The 26,685-nt window shown below is 35.9% G+C and overlaps 1 protein-coding gene and 1 long non-coding RNA gene across 6 annotated transcripts in view; both read left to right on the top strand.

The window, feature by feature from the left end:
- The window catches only part of LOC108388360 (olfactory receptor 13G1-like), a 135,166-nt gene extending 133,382 nt beyond the window's left edge, over positions 1-1,784 (top strand). For all 5 annotated transcript variants that reach the window (XM_073221558.1, XM_073221557.1, XM_073221556.1 and 2 more), the window contains one exon: positions 208-1,784. In XM_073221558.1, coding sequence (XP_073077659.1) covers positions 452-1,375 — 924 coding nt within the window. In that variant the 5' untranslated portion in view covers positions 208-451 and the 3' untranslated portion in view covers positions 1,376-1,784. The remainder of the gene's footprint in view (positions 1-207) is intronic.
- The window catches only part of LOC118972708 (uncharacterized), a 350,716-nt gene that overhangs the window by 133,243 nt on the left and 190,788 nt on the right, over positions 1-26,685 (top strand). The window lies entirely within an intron of this gene.

The following is a 26,685-nucleotide window of genomic DNA, read 5'->3' as shown; positions in this document are numbered from 1 at the left end:
ACAGAATTAGTGACATATGTAATTGTTTGTATTATATTTCCAGTGGATATATAAATATATACACATATATGGGTGTATAGAAATATATACTATATATTTATGTAAATTATGCTTAGATAAGCTTACTTTCAAAATGACAATATTGAAATATTTGAAGACATCTACTTTTTCTTTTTCTTCTCGACCTCTGGCTTCGGTTTATTGCAGTCATGAATGGAAAACATGCATCAGGAAACGGTGTGCATCTGGAGAACAGAGGCTCTTGTGTGGAAGACTGAGCCCTAGCAGAGGGAATTCTGCTACAAAGTTGTATTGATTCAAATACTCAAATCACTCAGCTCTCTCTCTCATACCTCCCTGCATTAAATTCCCTAATAAAAGGACCCTAATAAAAGGGCTTTAATTACTAGTTGTTCATTCTCTGCCATGCCTGCCATTTAATGAAAGCAAGATGAACAACAGCATTGTCACCGACTTTGTGATTCTGGGCTTCACCCAAAAGCCTGAGCTCCAAGGAGTTCTTTTCCTCGTGTTTCTCTTCATCTATCTCATGGCTTTTCTTGGCAATATGCTCATTGTCATCGCCATAATCTGTAACGCCACCTTGCACACCCCCATGTACATTCTGCTGTTGGCACTGGCTGTCGTGGACATCATCTGCACAACAAGCATCCTGCCGAAGATGCTGGAGACCCTGCTCGCTTCAGGGAAGACCATTTCATACGAGGGCTGCATGACCCAGCTCTTCTTCTTCACATGGTCTCTGGGGGCCGAGATGGTTCTCTTCACCGCCATGGCCTACGACCGCTCCGTAGCTGTCTGTTTCCCTCTTCGCTACAGGGCCATTATGAGCCACCGTATGTGTGTGGCTTTGCTTAGCATTGTTATGGCTATTGCAGTGACCAACTCCTGGGTACACACAGGGCTCATCCTGAGGCTGACCTTCTGTGGGCCAAACACCATTAACCACTTCTTCTGTGAGATACCCCCTTTGCTGGCTCTGTCCTGCAGCCCGGTGGGAATCAACGAGGTGATGGTTTGTGTTGCTGATATCACCCTGGCCGTAGGGGACTTTGCCCTGACCTGCCTCTCCTACAGCTTTATCATTGCTGCCATCTTCCGCATCCGCACAGCAGAGGGCAAGAGGAAGGCTTTCTCTACATGCTCAGCCCACCTGACCGTGGTGTCCCTCTACTACTTCCCTGTGATCTACACCTATATCCGCCCTGCTTCCAGCTACACATTTGAAAGGGACAAGGTGGTAGCTGCGCTCTATACTCTCGTGACTCCCACATTAAACCCAATTGTGTACAGTTTCAGGAACAAGGACATGCAGACAGGGATTCGGAAAGTCTTTGCATTTCTGAAATATTAATAGTTTCAACAGGAAACATCAATTCTCTACTCTAGAATCATCTTATAGATATCTTAAACTTTACTGATCTTTCATAGTTACCTCCAACCTAAGTCTTCCTGTTCCCTCTTATGAGAAAGAATGTTCACTCCACTGTAAAATATTTAACCACTACTGTAAAGATAGTATGTGTTAAGTTTACTTGAAACTTAACTTTGAACTAGGTAGCATGCAAACATTCCTAGAAAGTTCACTACATTTTGGAACCTTTATTAAAGTTAAATGTCTTTTGCTGGAATTAATCCAAATGACTTCAAAGCAAAGTAATTCCACTATATATCTTTAATGTAATATAATCTAAATGCAAAGAAGTGTCTGTCATTCTGAGATACAGTCCACAAAGTCTTCCACACAAACCATTATTTTCAACAACAAATGAAAAAAAAAGAAAAAAGAAAAAAAAAAAAAAAAAAAAAAAAAAAAAAAAAAAAAAAAGAAAAAAAAAAAAAAAAAAAAAAAAAAAAAAAAAAAAAAAAAAGAAAAAAAAGAAAAAAAAAAAAAAAAAAAAAAAAAAAAAAAAAAAAAAAAAAAAAAAAAAAAAAAAAAAAGAAAAAAAAAAAAAAAAAAAAAAAAAAAAAAAAGAAAAAAAAAAAAAAAGAAAAAAGAAAAAAAGAAAAGAAAAAAAAATAGAGAGAAAAAAAAAAAAGAAAAAGAAAAAAAAAAAAAAAAAAAAAAAAAAAAAAAAAAAAGAAAAGAAAAAAAAAAAAAAAAAAAAAAAAAGAGAAAAAAAAAAAAAAAAAAAAAAAAAAAAAAAAAAAAAAACAAAAAAAAAAATAAAAAAAAAAAAAAAAAAAAAAAAAAGAAAAAAAAAAAAAAAGAAAAAAAAAAAAAAAAAAAAAAAAAAAAAAATAAAAAAAAAAAAAAAAAAAAAAAAAAAAAAAATCTTCAAGATTAAAAATTGCAAGAACTCATGATGTATTTTACCTTTAAACTGTGTTGTGCCCTAGCTCTGTCCACTCAAAGGGGTTCTAAATAACACCCACACAGTATCATGGAACACTAACAGCACTGAGATAAAATCTATATCCTATAAAAAGAAAAAATAATCCTTGGGGCAATCGTAAAACTACCTGTCAGGGGGAGAATGTATAAATGCAAGCTGGTAATTAGTGCTCACCTATGAAAACAAGAACGTGATAGAATAGGTCATGATAAATGCAGTCAGTCAACAACTTACATGCTTTTACTGGCAGAGTGGAAACTAGTGCATCAGTATGGACAGTGATTACAATAAACTTAACCCATCAAATATGTTTAAATTCAGAAGTTCCAAATGATCCTAACATATTTTGATGACATAGGAGATATTTTAGCCAACCAACTCATTAAACTGGTAAAATATAAAAAAAATACTTTTTAAATTTCCAATATAATTTGCACATCGGGACATCAGAATTGCCAAATAATTGGCTTATGTATAATAAGGGTGTGTGTGTTTCCAAGAAGGATTTCAGCTAATAAACAAAGATGGAAGATAGAATTAAAATACCACCACCTTGACAGCTTAAATGTAGGCAGTGATCTCTGATGGCCACATGACAGCCCCAGAAGAGAGAGACGGGCACCAGTGTAGGTCATCTTGTCTAAAAAAGCAGATGACAATTTCATCAAAAATGTTATATCTAACAAACAATTTATGGGAATTGCAGGAGTCAGATGAAAATTACACCACGGATATACATCCAACAAAATCCAGACTATGGGAAACTTTATGACAAACTATCTGGTTTCTTCAACAACAATTAAATCCAAAAATTAAATTAAAAACAAACAAATAAAAAGATAAAGGTGAACCTATAGAATAATGCTTCTTACTTTTATCCCCTTTCAGGCAAACACATTTTACAAGATCTAAAATGTCAATGAAAGGAACATGAGCTCCGGCTGGATATTGGATAATAGCATTTAGGAAGTGTTTTTTGTTGTTGTTGTTGTTATATGAAAAAGAGTTGTTTCTCAGAGATACATTGTAAACTATGTACACATTAAACTATAAGGTATGTGATACAATAGGTGAAGGCAATATGTCTTCCATCTTTGATAATCATTTCTGAAATTTGTTTACTATTTTTTCATGAATTAAAAAAGCAAAACTTCATATGGCAAAATCATTTTTAAAAGTCTACTTCATTTTAAATGTTCTCTGTAAAAATTAACTGCTTATAAGTTTGTGAACTTTTGTCTGAAAGTATGCCACATGATTTAGATTTTGAGATAAGGAATGAACTTCACCACAGAAATTTAAAATAAAAATCATAATCCAGAAAAGATAGCTGTTCAACTAATGGTTAGCCTTACATAGTTCTTTTACATAATATTTTTTTAGAGACAGAATTTAGTATTGGAAACACATTTTCTGTGCTGTATCTTTCCTTCACTCACAAAAATAAGTATTTGAGTATTTTCTTACTAAAAGAGAATTGTACAGATATTAGCTAGTAACACAGAACTACAATGACTGATTTATTTTAAATTCATTTTTCTAAGAATTTAGCATTGCTTTTCCTGTTTCTTTGAAAACAATTTATTGACACTAGAATCAAGTAAGGTTTCTCATCACCTGTTTTCTCTTACCTATTACAGCCATGCTTGTCAATATCAAGAAAACAAGTGTTTCCACAGAATAGTCTCTTCTCTTTTTTTTCACATGAAAGACTTCAAAGACAGCTCTCAAATATGAATCATGCAAGAGTTTCCAAAGTGTGATCGACTGTCATTTTTAAGGTTTATCCCTTTTCTGGAAGCTTAGTTTTAATACTTTTTCCTAACAGCAATGGCTTTATACTATTACTGGATAGTATCAGGAGGCAATAAAACACTCACATTGGAGTTCATCGCTAATAATAGAGTAAACCTGTATTTCAATTGTTTCAATATTTTCAATTTTTTATTACTGTGAGCATTTGACAGAAATTTTTTTTTATGTCAGAGTCTGGTTAGTTAATATACATAGTGATGCTGATTCGAGTGTTTTTATTTTCTTGCTGTTCCTTTGATAATTAAAGATGAATGTTACAATGAATCACCAAGGGAAAGAGACATTATGTAATATAAAATATAAAGAAAAAAGATTAATCATCAACAACCTTAAAAACATGATAAATAAACCAGTATAACACCATTTGAAGAAATAGCAAATATATAAATACTTTAATAAGCTTGAACATAAATACATTTAACTTTTAAAGCATATATACTACTGTATATACAATAGTGCATATTACACTCCCCCCAAAAAGAAAGCAGAGATTTTTATAAGCACATGTAATACAATTTTTAAAATGAGTCATATATTTAACCATAAAATGAGCCTCAATAAATTTAAAAGGATCAATTGTGTGAAGTAATCTAAGTATTATTGAATATGTTTGTGTGTTGGGGATGGGTGTGTATGAAATAACATTATGGAATAATCTCTAGGATATATTGCTAAGGAAAGTTTTAATTAATATTACTTATATTAAATAATAGAAGGATATACCAAAGTTAATATGGGTCATTTTCTATAGAGTTAGGAAGGCTACAGTGTGACTAAGACAGGACTGGAACCTTCTTTGTATTCCAGCATTTACCTTTTTGTACCTTATTTTGTAGTTTGTAGGTCATGTAAATATTTCACATAATTGTACAAAACTAAATCTTAAATCACTAAAATTGGAAGCAAAGTAATTTAATTTGGTATAAATGGTTAGCCTAACTACAAAAATATTTTAATAACCTTAAACCAGAATAAAGTGATGTAAGGTTCAGTAAAATAAATCATAAGAGGAAAAAAACAAAAGGATACACAATAAGCCTTCCAAAGAAAGAAACAAACAAAAAGAGAAACTCAGTTACATTTGAGGCATGAATGGACATTTCAATGTAACCAAAGAGTGAAGTACTTATCATGTAGAGAAACTTAAAGCAAATACATGCAAAAGGAACAAAAACATTTAAGTATCATTTTTCAGTGACTGCTGAAATTACTTGGTAAAGAGGGGATATTTTATAACGAATGATAGAGATTGAAAATACCTGACCATAACAATTAAACCTATTATGAATGGAAAAGAGGCCACAATACATTATATGATCCTGATATGATGCAATAGAGGTACACCGCATCTGAATTCTTCACAAATCAATGGAAATAAGAATCAAACTTTTATTTTACAGAAAGAACAAGAGACAGAACAAGTTCAGTGGCTATGGAATTGTAATAAAATAATCCAGAAAGTGGAAAATTTTGTAGAAAAATGGCTTATTTTATCAGCAAATATAAAAGATACAAAAATAACTCATGAGTGGAAAATTGTTGAAGATTAACAGAAACCTAAGACACAGATCAGCCAAATTTGTGGGCTTGTTTAGAATCTGTTTTGAAGAAATCAATAGTATAAGACACCTAAGCTGCAACAGAAGTGATTAGACACTTACTGGCTGTTTGACAATATTAAGGAAATACTGCTAAGATATTTCTATGTAACAGCTGAATTTTATTGTATTAGATAAGTAGCCCTAATTTTATTGACAGACTAAAGTAATTATAACAGTCGGGGAGTGTGGGCAAAAGGTGCTTTGGATGAATTAATGTTCCAGCTGGAACCTGACAGGCTTTGACCTGGGATTCTGGCCCCTCCCAGCTGTGCAGTGGCCTCGATCCCCCCACCCCCACCCCCGGAGCAGACAGGAGGTCAGTGGCATGGAGTTTAGACTCCCCGAGGTCTATGATCACATAATATAATTCCTTATAATAACAACAATCTCTCTATATATATTTATGAATATATTTATATACATGTGTGAATATATCTATATATGTATAAATGTATATGTATTATGGGCAGTAATCTTTCAGAACTTACACTAAGAAGGATTTTTAAAGTTCTCTCTGCATGCAAAAGTTATAATGATGAGGTGATGGATTGATTCATGAATTACTAACATTATTTTTTTTTCTGCATTTTTTAAAAAATTTTATTTTGGTATCATTAATCTATAATTACATGAAGGACATTATGTTTACTAGGCTCCCCCCTTCACCAAGTCTCCCCCACATTCCCATTCACAGTCACTACCCATCAACATAGTAAGATGCTGTAAAATCACTACTTGTCTTCTCTGTGTTGCACAGCCCTTCCCATTACCCCCCACACTATACATGCTAATCGTAATGCCCCCTTTCTTTTTTTCCCGCCATTATCCCTCCCTTCCCACCCCTCCTCCTGAGACCCTTTCCCTTTGGTAACTATTAGTCCATTCTTAGGTCTGTGCTTCTGCTGCTGTTTTGTTCCTTCAGTTTTCTTTTGTTCTTATACTCCACATGTGAGTGAAATCATTTGGTACGTGCCTTTCTCCACCTGGCTTATTTCACTGAACATAATACCCTCTAGCTCCATCCATGTTGTTGCGAATGGTAGGATTTGTTTTTTTCTTATGGCTGAGTAATATTCCATTGTGTATATGTACCACATCTTCTTTATTCATTCATTTACTGATGGACATTTAGGTTGCTTCCATATCTTGGCTATTGTAAATAGTGCAGTGATAAACATAGGGGTGCATCTGTCTTTTTCAAACTGGAGTGCTGCATTCTTGGGGTAAATTCCTAGAAGTGGAATTCCTGGGTCAAATGGTATTTCTATTTTGAGCATTTTGAGGAACCTCCATACTGCTTTCCACAATGGTTGAATTAAGTGACATTCCCACCAGCAGTGTAGGAAGGTTCCCCTTTCTCCACAACCTTGCCAACATTTGTAGCTGTTTGTCTTTTGGATGGTAGGCCATCCTTACTGGTGCGAGATGATATCTCATTGTGGTTTTAATTTGCATTTCTCTGATGACAAGCAATGTGGACCATCTTTTCATGTGTCTGTTGACCATCTGAATATCTTCTTTAGAGAACTGTCTATTCAGCTCCTCTGCCCATTTTTTAATTGGATTATTTGCTTTTTGTTTGTTGAGGTGTGTGAGCTCTTTATATATTTTGGATCTCAACCCTTTCTTGGATCTGTCATTTACGAATATATTCTCCCATATTGTAGGATACCTTTTTGTTTTATTGATGGTGTCCTTTGCTGTACAGAAGCTTTTCAGTTTGATATAGTCCCATTTGTTCATTTTTGCGTTTATTTCCCTTGCCCAGGGAGATATGTTCAAGAAGAGGTCACTCAAGTTTATGTCTAAGAGATTTTTGCTTATGTTTTTTTCTAAGAGTTTTATGGTTTCATGACTTACATTCAAGTCTTTGATCCATTTCTAATTTACTTTTGTGTATGGGGTTAGACAGTGATCCAGTTTCATTCTCTTACATGTAGCTGTCCAGTTTTGCCAGCACCATCTGCTGAAGAGACTGTCATTTCCCCATTGTATGTCCATGGCCCCTTTATTGAATATTAGTTGACCATATACGTTTGGGTTAATGTTTGGCGTCTTTTTCTGTTCCATTGGTCTGTGGCTCTGTTCTTGTGCCAGTACCAAATTGTCTTGATTACTGTGGCTTTGTAGTAGAGCTTGAAGTTGGGGAGTGAGATCCCCCCCCCACTTTATTCTTCCTTCTCAGGATTGCTTTAGCTATTCGGGATTTTTGGTGTGTCCATATGAATTTTTGAACTATTTGTTCCAGTTCATTGAAGAATGCTGTTGGTAGTTTGATAGGGATTGCATCGAATCTGTATATTGCTTTGGGCAGGATGGCGATTTTGAAGATATTAATTCTTCCTAGCCAGGAGCATGGGATTAGTTTCCATTTGTTAGTGTCCTCTTTAATTTCTCTTAAGAGTGTCTTATAGTTTTCAGGGTATAGGTCTTTCACTTCCTTGGTTAGGTTTATTCCTAGGTATTTTATTCTTTTTGATGCTATTGTGAATGGAATTGTCTTCCTGATTTCTCTTTCTATTAGTTTATTGTTAGTGTATAGGAAAGCCACAGATTTCTGTGTGCTAATTTTGTATCCTGCAACATTGATGAATTCTGATATTAGCTATAGTCGTTTCGGAGTGGAGTCTTTAGGGCTTTTTATGTACAACATCATGTCATCTGCAAATAGTGACAGTTTAACTTCTTTACCAATCTGGATTCCTTGTATTTCTTTGTTTTGTCTAATTGCTGTGGCAAGGACCTCTAGTACTATGTTGAACAACAGTGGGGATAGTGGGCATCCCTGTCTTGTTCCCGATTGCAGAGGAAAAGCTTTCAGCTTCTCACTGTTGAGTGTGATGGTGGCTGTGGGTTTATCATATATGGCCTTTATTATGTTGAGGTACTTGCCACCTATACCCATTTTGTTGAGAGTTTTTATCATGAATGGATGTTGAATTTTATTGAATGCTTTTTCAGCATCTATGGAGATGATCATGTGGTTTTTTTCTTTCTTTTTGTTGATGTGGTGGATGATGTTGATGGATTTTCGAATATTGTACCATCCTTGCATCCCTAGGATGAATCCCACTTGTTCATGGTGTACGATCCTTTTGATGTATTTTTGAATTCGGTTTGCTAATATTTTGTTGAGTATTTTTGCATCTACATTCCTCAGGGATATTGGTCTGTAGTTTTCATATTTGGTAGGGTCTTTGCCTGGTTTTGGTATTAGGGTGATGCTGGCTTCATAGAATGAGTTTGGGAGTATTCCCTCCTCTTCTATGTTTTGGAAAACTTTAAGGAGAATGGGTATTATGTCTTCTCACTATGTCTGATAAAATTCCGAGGTAAATCCATCTGGCCTGGGGGTTTTGTTCTTTGGTAGTTTTTGATTGCCACTTCAATTTCATTGCTGGTAATTGGTCTGTTTAGATTTTCTGTTTCTTACTGGGTCAGTCTTGGAAGGTTGTATTTTTCTAGGAAGCTGTCCATTTCTTTGTATTTTTCTAGGTAGCTGTCCATTTCTTCTAGGTTTTCCAGCTTGTTAGCATATAGGTTTTCATAGTATTCTCTAATAATTCTTTGTATTTCTGTGGTGTCCGTCGTGATTTTTCCTTTCTCGTTTCTGATTCTGTTGATGTGTGTTGACTCTCTTTTCCTCTTAATAAGTCTTAATAAGCTAGAGGCTTATCTATTTTGTTTATTTTCTCGAAGAACCAGCTCTTGGTTTCATTGATTTTTGCTATTGTTTTATTCTTCTCAATTTTATTTAATTCTTCTCTGATCTTTATTATGTCCTTCCTTCTGCTGACCTTAGGCCTCATTTGTTCTTCTTTTTCCAATTTCAGTAATTGTGACATTAGACTATTCATTTGGGATTGTTCTTCCTTCTTTAAATATGCCTGGATTGTGATATGCTTTCCTCTTAAGACTGCTTTTGCTGTATCCCACAGTAGTTGGGGCTTTGTGTTGTTGTTGTCGTTTGTTTCCATATATTGCTGGATCTCCATTTTGATTTGGTCATTGATCCATTGATTATTTAGGAGCGTGTTGTTAAGCCTCCACGTGTTTGTGAGCCTTTTTGCTTTCTTTGTACAGTTTATTTCTAGTTTTATGCCTTTGTGGTCTGAAAAGTTGGCTGGTAGGATTTCAATCTTTTGGAATTTACTGATGCTCTTTTTGTGGCCTACTATATGGTCTATTCTGGAGAATGTTCCATGTGCACTTGAGAAGAATGTGTATCCTGTTGCTTTTGGATGTAGAGTTCTGTAGATGTCTATTAGATCCATCTGTTCTAGTGTGTTCAGTGCCTCTTGTGTCCTTACTTATTTTCTGTTAGGTGGATCTGTCCTTTGGAGTGAGTGGTGTGTTGAAGTCTCCCAAAATGAATGCATTGCATTCTACTTCCTCCTTTAATTCTGTTAGTATTTGTGTCACATATGTTGGTGCTCCTGTACTGGGTGCATATATATTTATAATGGTTATATAATCTTGTTGGACTGAGCCCTTTGTCAATGTGTAATGTCCTTCTTTATCTTTTGTTACTTTCTTTATTTTGAAGTCTGTTTTGTCAGTATTGCAACACCTGCTCTTTTCTCTCTGTTGTTTGCATGAAATATCTTTTTCCATCCCTTGACTTTAAGTCTGTGCATGTCTTTGGGTTTGAGGTGAGTCTCTTGTAAGCAGCATATGGATGGATCTTGCTTTTTTATCCATTCTATTACTCTGTGTCGTTTGATTTGTGCATTCAATCTGTTACATTTAGGGTGATTATTGAAAGGTATGTACTTATTGCCATTGCAGGCTTTAAGTTTGTGGTTACCAAAGGTTCGGGGTTAGGTTCTTTACTATCTTACTGTCTAACTTAACTCACTTGTTGAGCTATTATAAACACAGTCTGATCATTCTTTATTTCTCTCCCTTCTTATTCCTCCTCCTTCCTTCTTCATACGTTGGGTGTTTTGTTCTGTGCTCTTTTTAGGAGTGCTCCCATGTAGAGCAGTCCCTGTAAGATGCCCTGTAGAGGTGGTTTGTGGGAGGCAAATACCCTCAGCTTTTGCTTGTCTGGGAATTTTTTAATCCCTCCTTCATGTTTAAATGAAAGTCATGCTGGATACAGTATTGTTGGTTTGAGGCCCTTCTGTTTCATTACATGAAGTATATCATGCCATTCTCTTCTAGCCTGTAGGGTTTCTGTTGAGAAGTCTCATGATAGCCTGATGGGTTTTCCTATGTAGGTGACCTTTTTTTTCTCTCTGGCTGCCTTTAATACTTTGTTCTTGTCTTTGATCTTTGCAATTTTAATTATTATGTGTCTTGGTCTTGCCCTCCTTGGATCCCTTGTCATGGGATTTCTGTGTACGTCTGTGGTCTGAGAGGCCATTTCCTCCCCTAGTTGGGGAAGTTTTCAGCAATTATTTCTTCAAAGACACTTTCTATCCCTTTTTCTCTCTCTTCTTCTTCTGGTACCATTATAATGTGGATATTGTTCCAATTCGATTGGTCACTCAGTTCTCTTAAAATTCTTTCATTCCTGGAGATCCTTTTATCTCTCTCTGCATCAGCTTCTCTGCATTCCTGTTCTCTGTTTTCTAGTCCATTAATGATGTCTTGCATCTCGTCCATTCTGTTTTGAAGTCCTTCCAGAGCTTGTTTTATTTCTGTATTCTCCCTCCTTAGTTCTTGCATATTTCTCTGCAAGTCCATCAGCATGGTTATGACTTTTGTTTTGAATTCTTTTTCAGGAAGACTGGTTAAATCTATCTCCCCAGGTTCCTTCTCAGGGGAAGATATAGCAGATGTCAGAACTGTCTGGGTTAGTCGTGTCTGGATCAAATTTTTTTGCCTTTTCATGTTGATAGGTGCAGTGGTGAGCTATAGGCTTTCTGTCAGCTGGGAGAGCTGCGGCTTTCCACTTGCTCCTGGCTTCGTTACTGGGACAACTGCGACCCCTAGTGGCTTGTGTTGGGCAATTGCATGTAGACTGGGTCTCTGTATCTTGCCCGGCCAGTATGGGGGAAGCTCCATTGCTGTGGGTGTGGCCAGCCTCAGGTTGCTGCTCTCCTATGGCGGGGCCCTGGAGGGGTAATGGACGGGGGGCAGTTTGGCTGTTTTTCTCCATGAGGGGTCTCAGAGCTGTTGCCCAGGGGCTTAGTGCATCCAGAGTTCCCTGGAATTTCCAGCTGCTGAACTGTGACCCAGAATGCTTCCGTCCAGCTGTGGCATCCCTTTCCCTTTAAGACTTTCAAAAAGCACTCGCTTTTCTTTGTCACAGGGGCACCGGCTTCAGGACCCACTCAAAGACCTTGCTGCCCTATTTCCCTAGTTTCCAGCACCCCAGGTATGCACTGTGTCTGTGCTCTGGTGCAGATGGCTAGGGCTGGGTGATTAGCAGTCCTGGGCTCCCTCTCCCTCCTGCTCCGATTCCTCTCCTCCCGCCGGGAGCTGGTGTGAGGGGCGCTCAGGTTCTGCCGGGCCGGGGCTTGTATCTTACCCCTTTCACCAGGCACTGGGTTCTCGCAGGTGTGGATGTAGTCTGGCTATTGTCCTGTGTTTTCTGGTTTTTCTTTTAGGATTAGTTGTATTTGTTGTATTTTCAAAAAAGATATGTTTTTGGGAGGAGATTCCCACTGTCCTACTCACGCCGCCCTCTTGGCTCTGCCTCCCCTCTATTGAACTTATTAAATAGATTTTATCTTCATTTAGTTTTTCAGGTTACCTTTTAGGCCTTTGGGCAACAGAAGTGGGTATTGTGTTATAAGCAGAAAATCCCTATATATTTCTTTCTGCATCTCTTCAAATCCACTTTTCCTCTCCTTTGCTAGAATTTGCTTGATTATTCTGTTACCTGAAAGTAATAATACCCATGAATCAAAGAATGCCCCTGAAAAATATTGCTGGACCAGCATAAAGAATAGTGTCAGTGGTTTTGTAGTGTCTTTCTACATTGACAGATAAAAACTGCACTAGTTAGATAAGGATTTAATAATGTATATAATTGTCAAATATTATGTTGTATACTTGAAACCAATGTTTGAACTATTTTTACTGGTTGGTGTGTTTACTTTTTCCTCAGTGGTAAGTGTGCTTTGTAGTTTCAGGGAACAGTCCTTTGTCAGCTATGTATTTTGAAAATATTTTCTCCTAATTCATGGCTTGTCTTCTCATTATCTTGACATTGTCTTTTGGAGAGCAGATGTTTAAATTTTCACAAAGTTGTGCTTAAAGCTACTACTTTCTTGGATTGTGCTTTTGCTGTTGTTAGATCCTTGAATTTTAATTTTGATAAAGTATGTTTTTTCAGTCCTTTTATCAATTGTCCTTTGCTGTCATTTTAGGCATTCTCTGTAATCAGATAGTTAAAATTTTATTTGTGCTTTCTTTATAGAATGTTATAATTTTATGACTTCTTTTCTTAATTAATTTGGTAACCAGGCTCCATTAAATTGCTGTATAGTATCTTTCTCAATGAACAAATGACCACATGTGCATGGATCTTTTTCTGGACTATGTATATGTGTCCAGTAACCTATTTTTCTGTCCATTCACTAATACCCCAATGTTTTAATTGTACCCTCATAGTAAGTCTGAAATTGGATAGACTGATACATCCAAATTTTTTATTTCTTGAATTATGTCATATTAGAGTTTCTTTGTCCAGTCCACATAAGTATTACTGTCAATTTGTGTAGATGTATAAAAATCCAGTTGTGAATTGACTGTAATTGTGAGAAAGGCATGGATTAATAGGATAAAGAATGAAATCTTTATTGTGTTGTTTCTTAGTCCATGAACATGGAATGTTTTTCTGTTTAATTCATTGTTTCATATCTTTCACCAATATTTGGAGGTTTCCATCATACTCATCCTGAACCTATTTAGATACTTATCTGTTATTTCAATTAGCTTTGGTGTTATTGTCAACTATTGTTTGCCTACCAAATTCTTATTGGTACCAAGGAGAAATATGATGCACTTTCATGTTTAAAACATATATACTGTGACTTTACTAAACTGACACTAATTCTAGGAGGTAATTTTGGTGAAGATTTGATTTTTTTATATTGAAAGTCATACTATCTTAGAACAGGCACATTTTTATTCTTCTTTATAATTCTGTGGTTTTTGTTTACAGTTCTTGTATTATGAAATTGCTAGGACATATACTACACACTGTTGAATGGGGGTCATAGGGATTGACATCCTTACCTTGTTCTTTATTCTAGTATTTAAGTATTCATCTAGTATTTAGTCTTTCATCAATAAGTCTGATATTAAATGTAGTTTTCATGTAAATGATATTTGTCACCTTGTGTATTCTAGTGGATGATTTGCTCGTTGGTGAGGACATTTGTGCCCATACTTCTCATAGCTATTGTATGTTTACTTTTATGGTACTTTCTTTGTGGAATTTTTGTATTTAAGGAGAGCAACATGTTGTTACATAATTCTCATATTTCACATCTTTTTGACTTACTCTTCTAATACTAGTAAAATAAAGTTCTCTTATTTTAAGCCATCAAGCAATTCCTTTGAAAATACATAGATAATGCAGGGTAGTTTTCTCATCTTATGGTCAGTTGTGCCATGTAAGATCACAATGCCATGGAATTGATGTCTCATCACATTCACAGGTTTCAGTGATAGACACAGAAATTTGGGGGAGAATTTTTAGAATATTCCTATGACTAATTCAAAATTACATATGTACTGCTCTGCTTATTGTGACATAATTAACAATAACAAGATATGGAAGAAATATGTGTCCTTTTATAAATGAATGTAAGAAAATAAGGTATGTGTGCACCTCAACAATATAAAATAATTCAATATTGACATTTGCAGCAAAATAGGTGGACCTAGAGAGTATGTCACCTGAAATAAGTCAATAGGAAAAGACAAATACTACACGATTTAACTTATATGTCACATCAAAAAACAACAAACAAAACCAAAATAGACTCATGAACACAAAGAACAGTCTGTATTGTCATGAGCAGGGGGATGGGGAGACTGCCAAAATCGGTGAAGAGAATAAAAAGGTACAACTTTCTGATCATAAAATAAATTCATCACAAGAATGGCAATAAAGCATGGGAAATAAATATTCTAATTCTGTTGTATGTTGACAGGAAACTACACTTTTTGTGGTGAACATTAGGAATATACATTAACATGTGAATATGTATGTGTGTGTGTGTGTGAAATCACTGTTGCATAACTGAAATCAGTATGATATTGTACATCAATTATATTTCAATAAAGACATAACAAAAATAAAAGGAATATTTCTTTGCATGACATACACTCATTTTTTCATAGATAACTTCGAAATAGTATTTTTTCATTTTAAGTTGAATGTAGAATTTTACCAAAAAATAAGCCATTTTACCTACTCTCTGTGTTTTTTCTATGTTTTTAATATATAACCACTGTAAACCTACAGAAGACACTTTAGCTCCTGAATTTTATCAACAATCTTATTTCAAAGAACTTAATCAAATACAATCTCTTTGGCTTTTCTGTCACTCTTCATTTCTTCTATTATTCCATATTTATTTTTGATAAAATTTCCCATTTGTTTCAAATAATTTTACAATTGTTTTACAATAAGTCTTCTCACGATAAATTATCATAATTTTCCTTCATCTGGGAATGTTTCATTTTATTTTCATTCCTGATGGTTATTGGCACATTGCCAATCACCAAGAAATGCAAACCGAAAGCACAAGGAGCTCTAATCTGACACCAGTTAGAGTGGCCACTATGTAAAAGACAGGAAATAACAAGCATTGGTGAGGATGTGGGGAAAAGTGAGCCTTCCTATACTGATGGTGGGAAATGTAAATTGATGAAGACACTATGGAAATAAATATGGAGATTCCTAAGCAACTAAAAATAGAAATTCCGTATGACCTAGTAAGTCCACTTCCAGGTATTTATGAAAAGAATTCAAAAATCCCTGTTTCATGATGATATGTGCACACCTGTGTTTATTGCTGTGTTATTTACAATAGCCAGTATATGGAAGCAACCTAAACATCCATAAGCAGATTAATGAATAGAGAAGAGTTGGCACATATACACAATGGAATATTATTCATCCATAAAAAAGAAAGAAATACTGCCATTTGCAACCATATGGATGGATCCAGAAGGTATTATGCTATATGAAATAAACCAGGTGGAGAAAGAGAAATACCATATGATATCATGTATGTATGGAATTTAAAAAAACGAAATTAAAATAAAAGTAGATTTATAGACACTGAGAGAGGTCTGGAAGTTACCATGGGGGAGAGGTTAGTGTGGGTGGGTGGTGCAGGTCAGGCAAATAAGTAGGCACAAAATCTCAATCATAAGTTGATCACAAGTCAGAAGTGCAGTATGCAGAATACAGTCGATGGTTCTTTAACATCTTCCTATTTTGACACATAGTAAGTGTACTAGTTGAGATGGGGTTTTAATAGTGGTTTTAACTGTAGAATCATTGTGTTGCATAATTGAAACCAATATAATATTGTATTTCTGCTACAGCTCAATGAAAATAAATCAGAAAGAAATCACCTAGTATTCAAGAAGTATAAACTAAATGACACAATTAAAAAGATGGATAGTCACTTCACTAATGTGATAAGTGGTAAGGAAAAGATGATGTTCAGAATCAATAGACATGGAAATGCAAATCAAGGTTACATATGGAACCGGAAATAAAATACAACATAGTGACCATTTCAAATGGGTGTGAGGATGAATAGCACCTGGATCTCACACACACTGCTGGTGGTAATGTAAAATGCTGCAACTACTCTGAAAAACGTGGTCAGTTTCTAATACAGTAAACATATACTCATGACCCAGAAATCATAGCCCTAGCTTTTTTGGAGAAGTGGAAAATTATATATACCAATTTGTATACAATATCAATCAATAACCATTTATTTGGAATCATCAAAATCAGGAAATAATACAAATGTCCTTCAAAGATACATCTATAAAAAGTTACTGCTTGACAATAGAAATTTACAGTATGTGCAATAATTTGTATAAAATCCAAAAGAATTATGCTGAGTGAAAGAAACAGTCTCAAAATTTACATATTGTTGATTCTATGTATATAAATTCTCCACATGGCAAAACCATAAGGATGAAGAGAAAATTTCCTGCCAGGGGCTATGGACTGAGTGAGGGTGTGGATACCAAGGAATATGAGAGGGATTTGGGAAAATCTTCATGTTTTTGAGTGTAAGACTCTAAACAAGTGACAAAATTCATGAAACCATATACCAAAAAAGGATATTAATTTTCTTGTAAAAGAAAGTTAGGATACATAATTAAAAGAAGAGAGGAAAATCCATGAGTTATGGTTCCATACTCTTTTTATGTACTTTCATTTTAATAGTGATTTTAATAGTGAAAGTTATTATTTATTAAACAAGAATTGTAACTTTAATGTTCCATTCGTTGAGGGAGAAATTCAGAGAAACAGATCCAAAAAACTAAGAGTTGAATATATAATCATCGATAAGGAACTATATATGAACAACAAAATGCTAAATCATAGATGCATAAAAGCAGTTATTTTGACAATATACAGATATTGACATATTTCAAATAGGAATGAAGTGTTCAATTTCCTACCTTGTTTACTATTACGACATGGAATATACACACATCAAATTTGCTATATTGCATGAACTTGAACATTTTATAAGATTGACCATCTAAATACAAGAGAATGGAACTTGTACCCATTATTCTGGATGTCTTTTTTGCTGATAACATTTGCATAGAGAATTCTCTCTCTCCAACCATAAGCCCATTGTTAAGAAGAGAATAAATATTAGTGAACAACTCATAATTTACTAAAATAACAAATGAAAAGTCAGACTAAAGAAGAGTAATGTGTTACATAAGCCTGATGGTTAATCAAATACTTCTGCCTGGATATAAATATATACAGTTTAAAATTAAATATATATGTATAAGCATATGTATGTATAGAGAGGGCATGTTAATTTTTTAGTATAAATATATGAGTAAGAATTAAGAATATATGCAGGCCTTGACACTGCTGGTTGCTTTACAAAGATTTGACTTAAATGAAAACCATATGTCCAGGACTCCCTGACATCTGAAAGTGTCCAGATAACAACCCCCTTTCAAATATAGATTAATTAGAAATTTTTAGAACTGCTTCCACAAAGCATTCTTCCAAGGGACTCAGTGCAGCTGGCATGCCCTCCCCTCCTTCCAGGTGCCAGGACCTGGATGCAATGACTGGGGCTGCCGTCCACTGATTGCAAACATTTGGAGGTACAGTGGATGGGTGCAGGGATGGATGCAGCTGCCAGGCTTGCTTTGATTCCTGAGAATTAGAGCCACATGCTTAGAATGCTGAGGAGAAACCTATGGAAGCCCAGGTACAGGGTCATGTTTGATGGTGGTATTTCACCCATTTCTTTACTGTGAAAGGAGAAAATCTCTAATTTTGCTTAAGCCCCATTTTTGATGGGTGTTCTTTGATTCAAAGCTATGGTTTCCAACAAATGCATTAGTCAAGCAACTTTCAACAGAGGAGAGAAAAAGAGGATTTGAGAGGATAGCAGTGGGAATACATAGGCAGTTCCTGATTATAATAGGGCATCCATTTCTATTGTCTGAGGTTGTAAAAAGTGAAGGTAACAGAAAAAGGAATTGAAGTTAAAATCTAGTTTGTGAAGTACAATAGAAACTATGTAAAGACATAACAAAAGACTACAAATCATCTAATGTATCAATAGAGAAGTTTAAAATAAAAGAAAAATGGTTAACATAGATGCCCATGTAGCTGAATTACTTGGGGTAAACAGAAATAGAATGTTTCCAGATGAAAATACAGGGTAAAGTTTAGAATTTCACAATCACAGGGAGATTGAATAAGAATGTGGGCAAGAGGCTGGATTGTGAAACTCATTTTTTTTTTGAGAGGGTATCTCTCATATTTATTGATCAAATAGTTGTTAACAACAATGAAATTCTGTATAGGGGAGTCAATGCTCAATGCACAATCATTAATCCATCTCAAGCCTAATTCTCGTCAGTCTCCAATCTTCTGATGCATAAGGAACAAGTTCTTACATGGTGAACAAATTCTTACATAGTGAGTAAGTTCTTACATGGTGAACAGTACAAGGGCAGTCATCACAGAAACTTTCGGTTTTGATCACGCATTATGAACTATAAACAATCAGGTCTAATATGAATATTTGTTTGATTTTTATACTTGGTTTATATGTGGATCCGACATTTCTCCCTTTATTATTATTTTTTTTATTTTTATTTTTTTATTCTATTTTTTTTCAAACTGAATAATTTTATTCATTAATCTGTGAAATATTTTTATGAATATAAAGGCCACATGGTTTTAAGAACTGACAGATAAAAGATAGTAATTATGGAACTTAATATCAATAAATGATTGAGATTATTTTTTTTATGAGAGGGCATCTCTCATATTTATTGATCAAATGGTTATTAACAACAATAAAATTCTGTATGGGGGGGTCAATGCTCAATGCACAATCATTAATCCATCTCAAGCCTAGTTCTCATCAGTCCCCAATCTTCTGAAGCATAACGAACAAGTTCTCACATAGTGAACGAATTCTTACATAGTGAATAAGTTCTTACATGGTGAACAGGACAAGGGCATTCATCACAGAAACTTTCGGTTCAGATCACGCATTATGAACTATAAACAATCTGGTCAAATATGAATATTCATTTGATTTTTATACTTGATTTATATGTGGATCCCACATTTCTCCCTTTATTATTATTATTATTTTTATTTTTAATAAACTGCTGAAGTGGTAGGTAGATGCAAGATAAAGGTAGAAAACATAGTTTAGTGTTGTAAGAGAGCAATTGTGGATGATCAGGTGTGTGCCTGTAGACTATGTGCTAATCTGAGCTAGACAAGGGCAATAAAACATCCATGGATGCAGAAGATTTCTCTCAACATGGGGTGGGGGGTGAGGTTCTAAGCTTCACCACTGTTGATCCCCAATTTCTTGCCTGATGGCCCCCCTGCGACTGTGCCTGTCTTAGGTTGTTCCTCCCTTGAGGAATCTTACCCATCTCTGGCTAACCAGTCATCCTCCGGGGCCATACAGGGAAATGTAAAGTTGGTAAGTGAGAGAGAAGCCATATAGTTTGAAAAGGTTAGCTTTTTACTTCTTTGCAGATTTATACCCTGTGTCTTCTATGCCCAACATTTGTCTTGAGCTATCTTTACCACTTGGAGGAATTATGATACTCGGTAAATTCGATATGAGGCACGAATTCTATTTAAGGGTAGTAATTAGGAAGGAAGAAGAAATGCTATAGAGGTAGTAGATGGAAGAAAACATGGGAGGATTGATTATTTCTTTGACATATCTTCTTGTAGAGTAACTTAAGCATGTATAGGTTTTAAACTACTAACTAAATTGCACACACATATTAACATAAAAGGAATACAGTTACATAAACAAAACACATCTATAATTACCAGCCATCTCCAGTGAAGCCAAGAAAACCAGTTAGGCACCCTAGGCATTTGTGAAAATTTGTCTATGATATGATGGATATTGTCCAACTGTACTTGAATAGTCTGAGAGAAATCAGACAAATTAAAGCAACCCATTTCTGGGAACTGTTCACATCCCATATGTTCTTTTAACCGTAGATAGTCTGTAGTTGTAAGATTTTGGAGCGCTACAACTTGCACTTCTCCTTATTCTTGATTGAGTTCCAATTCCAACAGTATAGATCCAATCAAATTTGTTGTATTACTGTATACACAGGCCAGCTTAGATATCTCCTTCTTCATTCCAATGGCAAGTCCAGGAAACAGTGGGATGGATGCAGCTACAACTGCAGCATTGCCTGGATCTTTGTGGAGGTTTTTTGATGATCATCTTCTGCTATGAGTCTTCCAGAGAGTGCTGATATTGGAAGTACTTCTTCATATCGTATCTTAGGTCATTTTCTGGGTAGCCAAATTAGGCTTCGATCTTCTGTATAAAAACAAACAGACCCTTTGCCCATACTTTGATATGCCCTTTATACCATTGTGTAGAACTCATTGGAGGACACCACACAGGAAGTGCTTTTTTTTTCATTTTTTTTATTAAGAAAAAGGAATATTATCAGAAAAGTGTACCTCCATAGCCAATCATCTGACACCCTTTAAGTGATCAGAATTAAGGATATTTAAAGCATGTGTTAATCTTTGATTTACAATTAGATTTATCCTATCAAGGAGTAATCCTCCTTTTCTTTCTTTCTTTTTTTTTTTAATCTTTAATCTACACTTTCCTGAAGAATACTATGTTTACGAGGCTCTCCCCTATACCAGGTCCTCCCTATAAACAACATTACAGTCACTATCCATTAGCATAGCAAAATGTTGCAGAATCTCTACTTGTCCTCTCTGTGTTGTACAGCCCTCCCCTTTCTCCCTCCCCCCATGCATGCTAATCTTAATACCCCCTTTCTTCTCCCCCCCTTATCCCTTCCTGCCCATCCATCCTCCTCAGGCCCTTTCCCTTTGGTACCTGTTAGTTCATTTTTGGGTTCTGTAATTCCGCTGTTGTTTTGTTCCTTCAGTATTTCCTTTGTTCTTATACTCCTCAAATGAGTGAAATCACTTGGTATTTCTCTTTCTCTGCTTGCTTATTTCACTGAGCATAATACTCTCCAGCTCCATCCATGTTGCTGCAAATGGTAGAATTTTCCCTCTTCTTATGGCTGAGTAGTATTCCATTGTGTATATGTACCACCTCTTCTTTATCCATTCATCTACCAATGGACATTTAGGTTGCTTCCAATTCTTGGCTATTGTAAATAGTGCTGCGATAAACATAGGGGTGCATCTGTCTTTCTGAAACTTGATTGCTGTGTTCTTAGGGTAAATTCCTAGGAGTGTAAATCCTAGGTCAAATCGTAGGTCTGTTTTGAGCATTTTGATGAACCTCCATACTGCTTTCCACAATGGCTGAACTGACTTACATTCCCACCAGCAGTGTAGGAGGGTTCCCCTTTCTCCATATCCTCCCCAACATTTGTTGCTGTTTGTCTTTTGGATGGCAGCCATCTTTACTGGTGTGAGGTGATACCTCATTGTAGTTTTAATTTGCATTTCTCTGATAATTAGCGATCTGGAGCATCTTTTCATGTGTCTGTTGGCCATCTGTATTTCTTTTTTAGAGAACTGTCTGTTCAGTTCCTCTGCCCATTTTTTAATTGGGTTATTTGTTTTTTGTTTGTTGAAGCATGTGAGCTCTTTATATATTCTGGACGTCAAGCCTTTATCGGGTCTGTCATTTTCAAATGTATTCTTCCATTCTGTAGGGTACCTTTCTGTTCTATTGATGGTGTCTTTTGCTGTACAGAAGCTTTTCAGCTTAATATAGTCCCACATGTTCATTTTTGCTGTTGTTTTCCTTGCCCAGGAAGATATGTTCAAGAAAAGGTCACTCATGTTTATGTCTAAGAGGCTTTTGCCTATGTTTTTTTCCAAGAGTTTAATGGTTTCATGACTTACATTCAGGTCTTTGATCCATTTTGAGTTTACATTTGTATATGGGGTTAGGCAATGATCCAGTTTCATTCTCCTACATGTAGCTGTCCAGTTTTACCAGCACCATCTGTTGAAGAGACTGTCATTTTGCCATTGTATGTCCATGACTCCTTAATCAAATATTAATAGACCATATATGTTTGGGTTAATGTTTGGAGTCTCTAGTCTGTTCCACTGGTCTGTGGCTCTGTTCTTGTGCCAGTACCAAATTGTCTTGATTACTATGGCTTTGTAGTAGAGCTTGAAGTTGGGGAGTGAGATTCCCCCTACTTTATTCTTCTTTTTCAGGATTGCTTTGGCTATTCGGGGTCTTTGGTGTTTCCATATGAATTTTTTAATTATTTGCTCCAGTTCATTGAAGAATGTTGCTGGTAATTTGAGAAGGATTGCATCAAATCTGTATATTGCTTTGGGCAGGATGGCCATTTTCACTATATTAATTCTTCCTAGCCATGAGCATGGGGTGAGTTTCCATTTATTAGTGTCCCCTTTAATTTCTCTTAAGAGTGACTTGTAGTTTTCAGGGTAAAGGTCTTTCACTTCTTTGGTTAGGTTTATTCCTAGATATTTTATTCTTTCTGATGCAGTTGTGAATGGAATTGTCTTCCTGATTTCTCTTTCTATTAGTTTATTGTTAGTGTATAGGAAAGCCACAGATTTCTGTGTGCTAATTTTGTATCCTGCAACATTGATGAATTCTGATATTAGCTATAGTTGTTTCGGAGTGGAGTATTTAGGGTTTTTTATGTACAATATCATATCATCTGCAAATAGTGGCAGTTTAACTTCTTCTTTACCAACCTGGATTCCTTGTATTTCTTTGTTTTGTCTGATTGCCATAGCTAGGACCTCCAGTACTATGTTAAATAACAGTGGGGAGAGTGGGCATCCCTCTCTAGTTCCTGATCTCAGCGGAAATGCTTCTGATTCTTGCTGTTCAGTATAATGTTGGCTGTGGGTTTATCATATATGGCCTTTATTATGTTGAGCTACATGCCCTCTATTCCCATTTTGCTGAGAGTTTTTATCATGAATGGATGTTGAATTTTGTCAAATGCTTTTTCAGCATCTATGGAGATGATCATGTGGTTTTTGTCCTTCTTTTTGTTGATGTGGTGGATGATGTTGATGGATTTTCGAATGTTGTACCATCCTTTCATCCCTGGGATGAATCCCACTTGGTCATGGTGTATGATCCTTTTGATATACTGTTGAATTCTGTTTGCTAATATTTTATTGAGTATTTTTGCATCTACATTCATCAGGGATATTGGTCTGTAATTTTCTTTTTTGGTGGGGTCTTTGCCTGGTTTTGGTATTAGGGTGTTGTTGGCTTCATAGAATGAGTTTGGGAGTATTCCCTCCTCTTCTATGTTTTGGAAAGCTTTAAGGAGAATGGGTATTATGTCTTCTCTGTGTGTCTGATAAAATTCAGAGGTAAATCCGTCCGGCCACGGGGTTTTGTTCTTCGGTAGTTTTTTGATTACCGTTTCAACTTCTTTTCTTGTAATTGGTTTGTTTAACTTTTGTGTTTCTTCCTTGGTCAGTCTTGGGAGGTTGTATTTTTCTAGGAAGTTGTCCATTTCTTCTAGGTTTTCCAGCTTGTTGGCATATAGGTTTTCATAGTAGTCTTTAATAATTCTTTGTATTTCTGTGGAGTCTGTCGTGATTATTCCGTTCTCATTTCTGATGCTGTTGATTTGTGTTGATTCTCTTTTTCTCTTAATAAGTTTGGCTAGAGGCTTATCTATTTTGTTTATTTTCTCAAAGAACCAGCTCTTGGTTTTGTTGATTTTTGCTATTGTTTTATTCTTCTCAATTTTGTTTATTTCTTCACTGATCTTTATTATGTCCCTCCTTCTGCTGACTTTAGGCCTCATTTGTTCTTCTTTTTCCAGTTTCGATAATTGTGATGTTAGACTATTCATTTGGGATTGTTCTTCCTTCTTCAAGTGTGCCTGGATTGCTATATACTTTCCTCTTAAGACTGCTTTTGCTGCATCCCACAGAAGTCAGGGATTTGTGTTGTTGTTGTCATTTGTTTCTATCTATTCCTTGATCTCTATTTTGATTTGTTCATTGATCCATTGATTGTTTATAAGCATGTTGTTAAGCCTCCATGTGTTTGTGAGCCTTTTTGTTTTCTTTGTAGAATTTATTTCTAGTTTTATACCTTTGTGGTCTGAAAAATTGGTTGGTAGAATTTCAAAATTTTGGAATTTACTGTGGCTCTTTTTGTGAGCTAGTATGTGGTCTATTCTGGAGAATGTTCCATGTGCACTTGAGAAGAATGTATATCCTGTTGCTTTTGGATGTAGAGTTCTATAGATGTCTATTAGGTCCATCTGTTCTAGTGTGTTGTTCAGTGCCTGTGTGTCCTTACTTATTTTCTGCCTGGTGGATCTATCCTTTGGGGTGAGTGGTGTGTTGAAGTCTCCTAAAATGAATGCATAGCAGTCTATTTCCCTCTTTAGTTCTGTTAGTATTTGTTTCACATATGCTGATGCTCCTGTGTTGGGTGTATATATATTTAGAATGGTTATATCCTCTTGTTGGACTGAGCCCTTTATCATTATGTAGTGTCCTTCTTTATCTCTTGTTACTTTCTTTGTTCTGAAGTCTTTTTTGTCTGATATTAGTACTGCAACTGCTGCTTTCTTCTCACTGTTGTTTGCCTGAAATATGTTTTTCCATCCCTTGACTTTTAGTCTGTGCATGTCTTTGGGTTTGAGGTGAGTTTCTTGTAAGCAGCATATAGATGGGTCCTGTTTTTTTTATCCATTCTATTACTTTGTTTCTTTTGATTGGTGCATTCAGTCCATTTACATTTAGGGTGACTATTGAGAGATATGTACTTATTGCCATTGCAGGCTTTAGATTCGTGGTTACCAAAGGTTCAAGTTTAGCGTCTTTCGTATCTAACTGCCTAACTTAGCTCGCTTAGTGAGCTGTTATATACACTGTCTGGAGATTCTTTTCTTCTCTCCCTTCTTATTCCTCCTCCTCCCTTCTTCATATGTTGGGTGTTTTGTTCTGTGCTCTTTTTAGGAGTGCTCTCATCTAGAGCAGTCCTTGTAAGATGCCCTGTAGAGGTGGTTTGTGGGAAGCAAATTCCCTCAGCTTTTGCTTGTCTGGGAATTGTTTAATCCCGCTATCATATTTAAATGACAGTCATGCTGGATACAGTATCCTTGGTTCAAATCCCTTCTGTTTCATTGCATTAAATATATCATACTATTATCTTCTGGCCTGTAGGGTTTCTGTGGGGAAGTCTGATGTTAGCCTGATGGGTTTTCCTTTACAGGTGACCTTTTTCTCTCTAGCTGCCTTTAAAACTCTTTCCTTGTCCTTGATCCTTGCCATTTTAATTATTATGTGTCTTGTTGTTGTCCTCCTTCAATCCTTTCTGTTGGGGGTTCTGTGTATTTCCGTGGTCTGTTCAATTATTTCCTCCCCCAGTTTGGGGAATTTTTCAGCAATTATGTCTTCAAAGTGACTTTCTATCCCTTTTTCTCTCTCTTCTTCTTCTGGTACCCCTATAATACGGATATTATTCCTTTTGGTTTGGTCACATAGTTCTCTTAGTATTCTTTCGTTCCTGGAGATCCTTTTATCTCTCTGTATATCAGCTTCTATACGTTCCTTTTCTCAGGTTTCTATTCCTTCAATGGCCTCTTGCATCTTATCCATTCTGCTTATAAATCCTTCCAGGGTTTGTTTCACTTCTGTGATCTCCTTCCTGACATCTGTGATCTCCCTCCAGACTTCATCCCATTGCTCTTGCATTTTTCTCTGCATCTCATCCCATTGCTCTTGCATTTTTCTCTACATCTCCGTCAGCGTGTTCATGATTTTTATTTTGAATTCTTTTTCAGGAGGACTGGTTAGGTCTGTCTCCTTCTCAGGTGTTGTCTCTGTGATCTTTGTCTGCCTGTAGTTTTGCCTTTTCATGGTGATAGAGATAGTTTGCAGAGCTGGTTCGAGTGACAGCTTGGAGAGCTTTCCTTCTTCTTCGTTTGTAGCCTTCCTCTCCTGGGAGAAGAGCGACCTCTAGTGGCTTGTGCTGGGCAGCTGTGTGCAGACAGGGCTTCTGCTTCCTGCCCAGTTGCTATGGAGTTTATCTCTGCTGTTGCTGTGGGCGTGGCCTGGCTGGGGCTGCTCCTCCAAAATGGTGGAGCCCCATTGGAGGGGGAGCAGCTGGGAGGCTATTTATCTCTGTAAGGGTCCTCCATGCTCCCTGCTGCCCAGGGGGTTAGAGTGCCCAGAGATCCCCAGATTCCCTGCCTCTGGGCTAAGTGTCCTGTCCTGCCCCTTTAAGACT

This window comes from Manis javanica, chromosome 14 (genome assembly GCF_040802235.1).
Source record: "Manis javanica isolate MJ-LG chromosome 14, MJ_LKY, whole genome shotgun sequence".
Classification (NCBI taxonomy): domain Eukaryota; kingdom Metazoa; phylum Chordata; class Mammalia; order Pholidota; family Manidae; genus Manis; species Manis javanica.
This window is presented reverse-complemented; position numbering and strand designations above follow the sequence as displayed.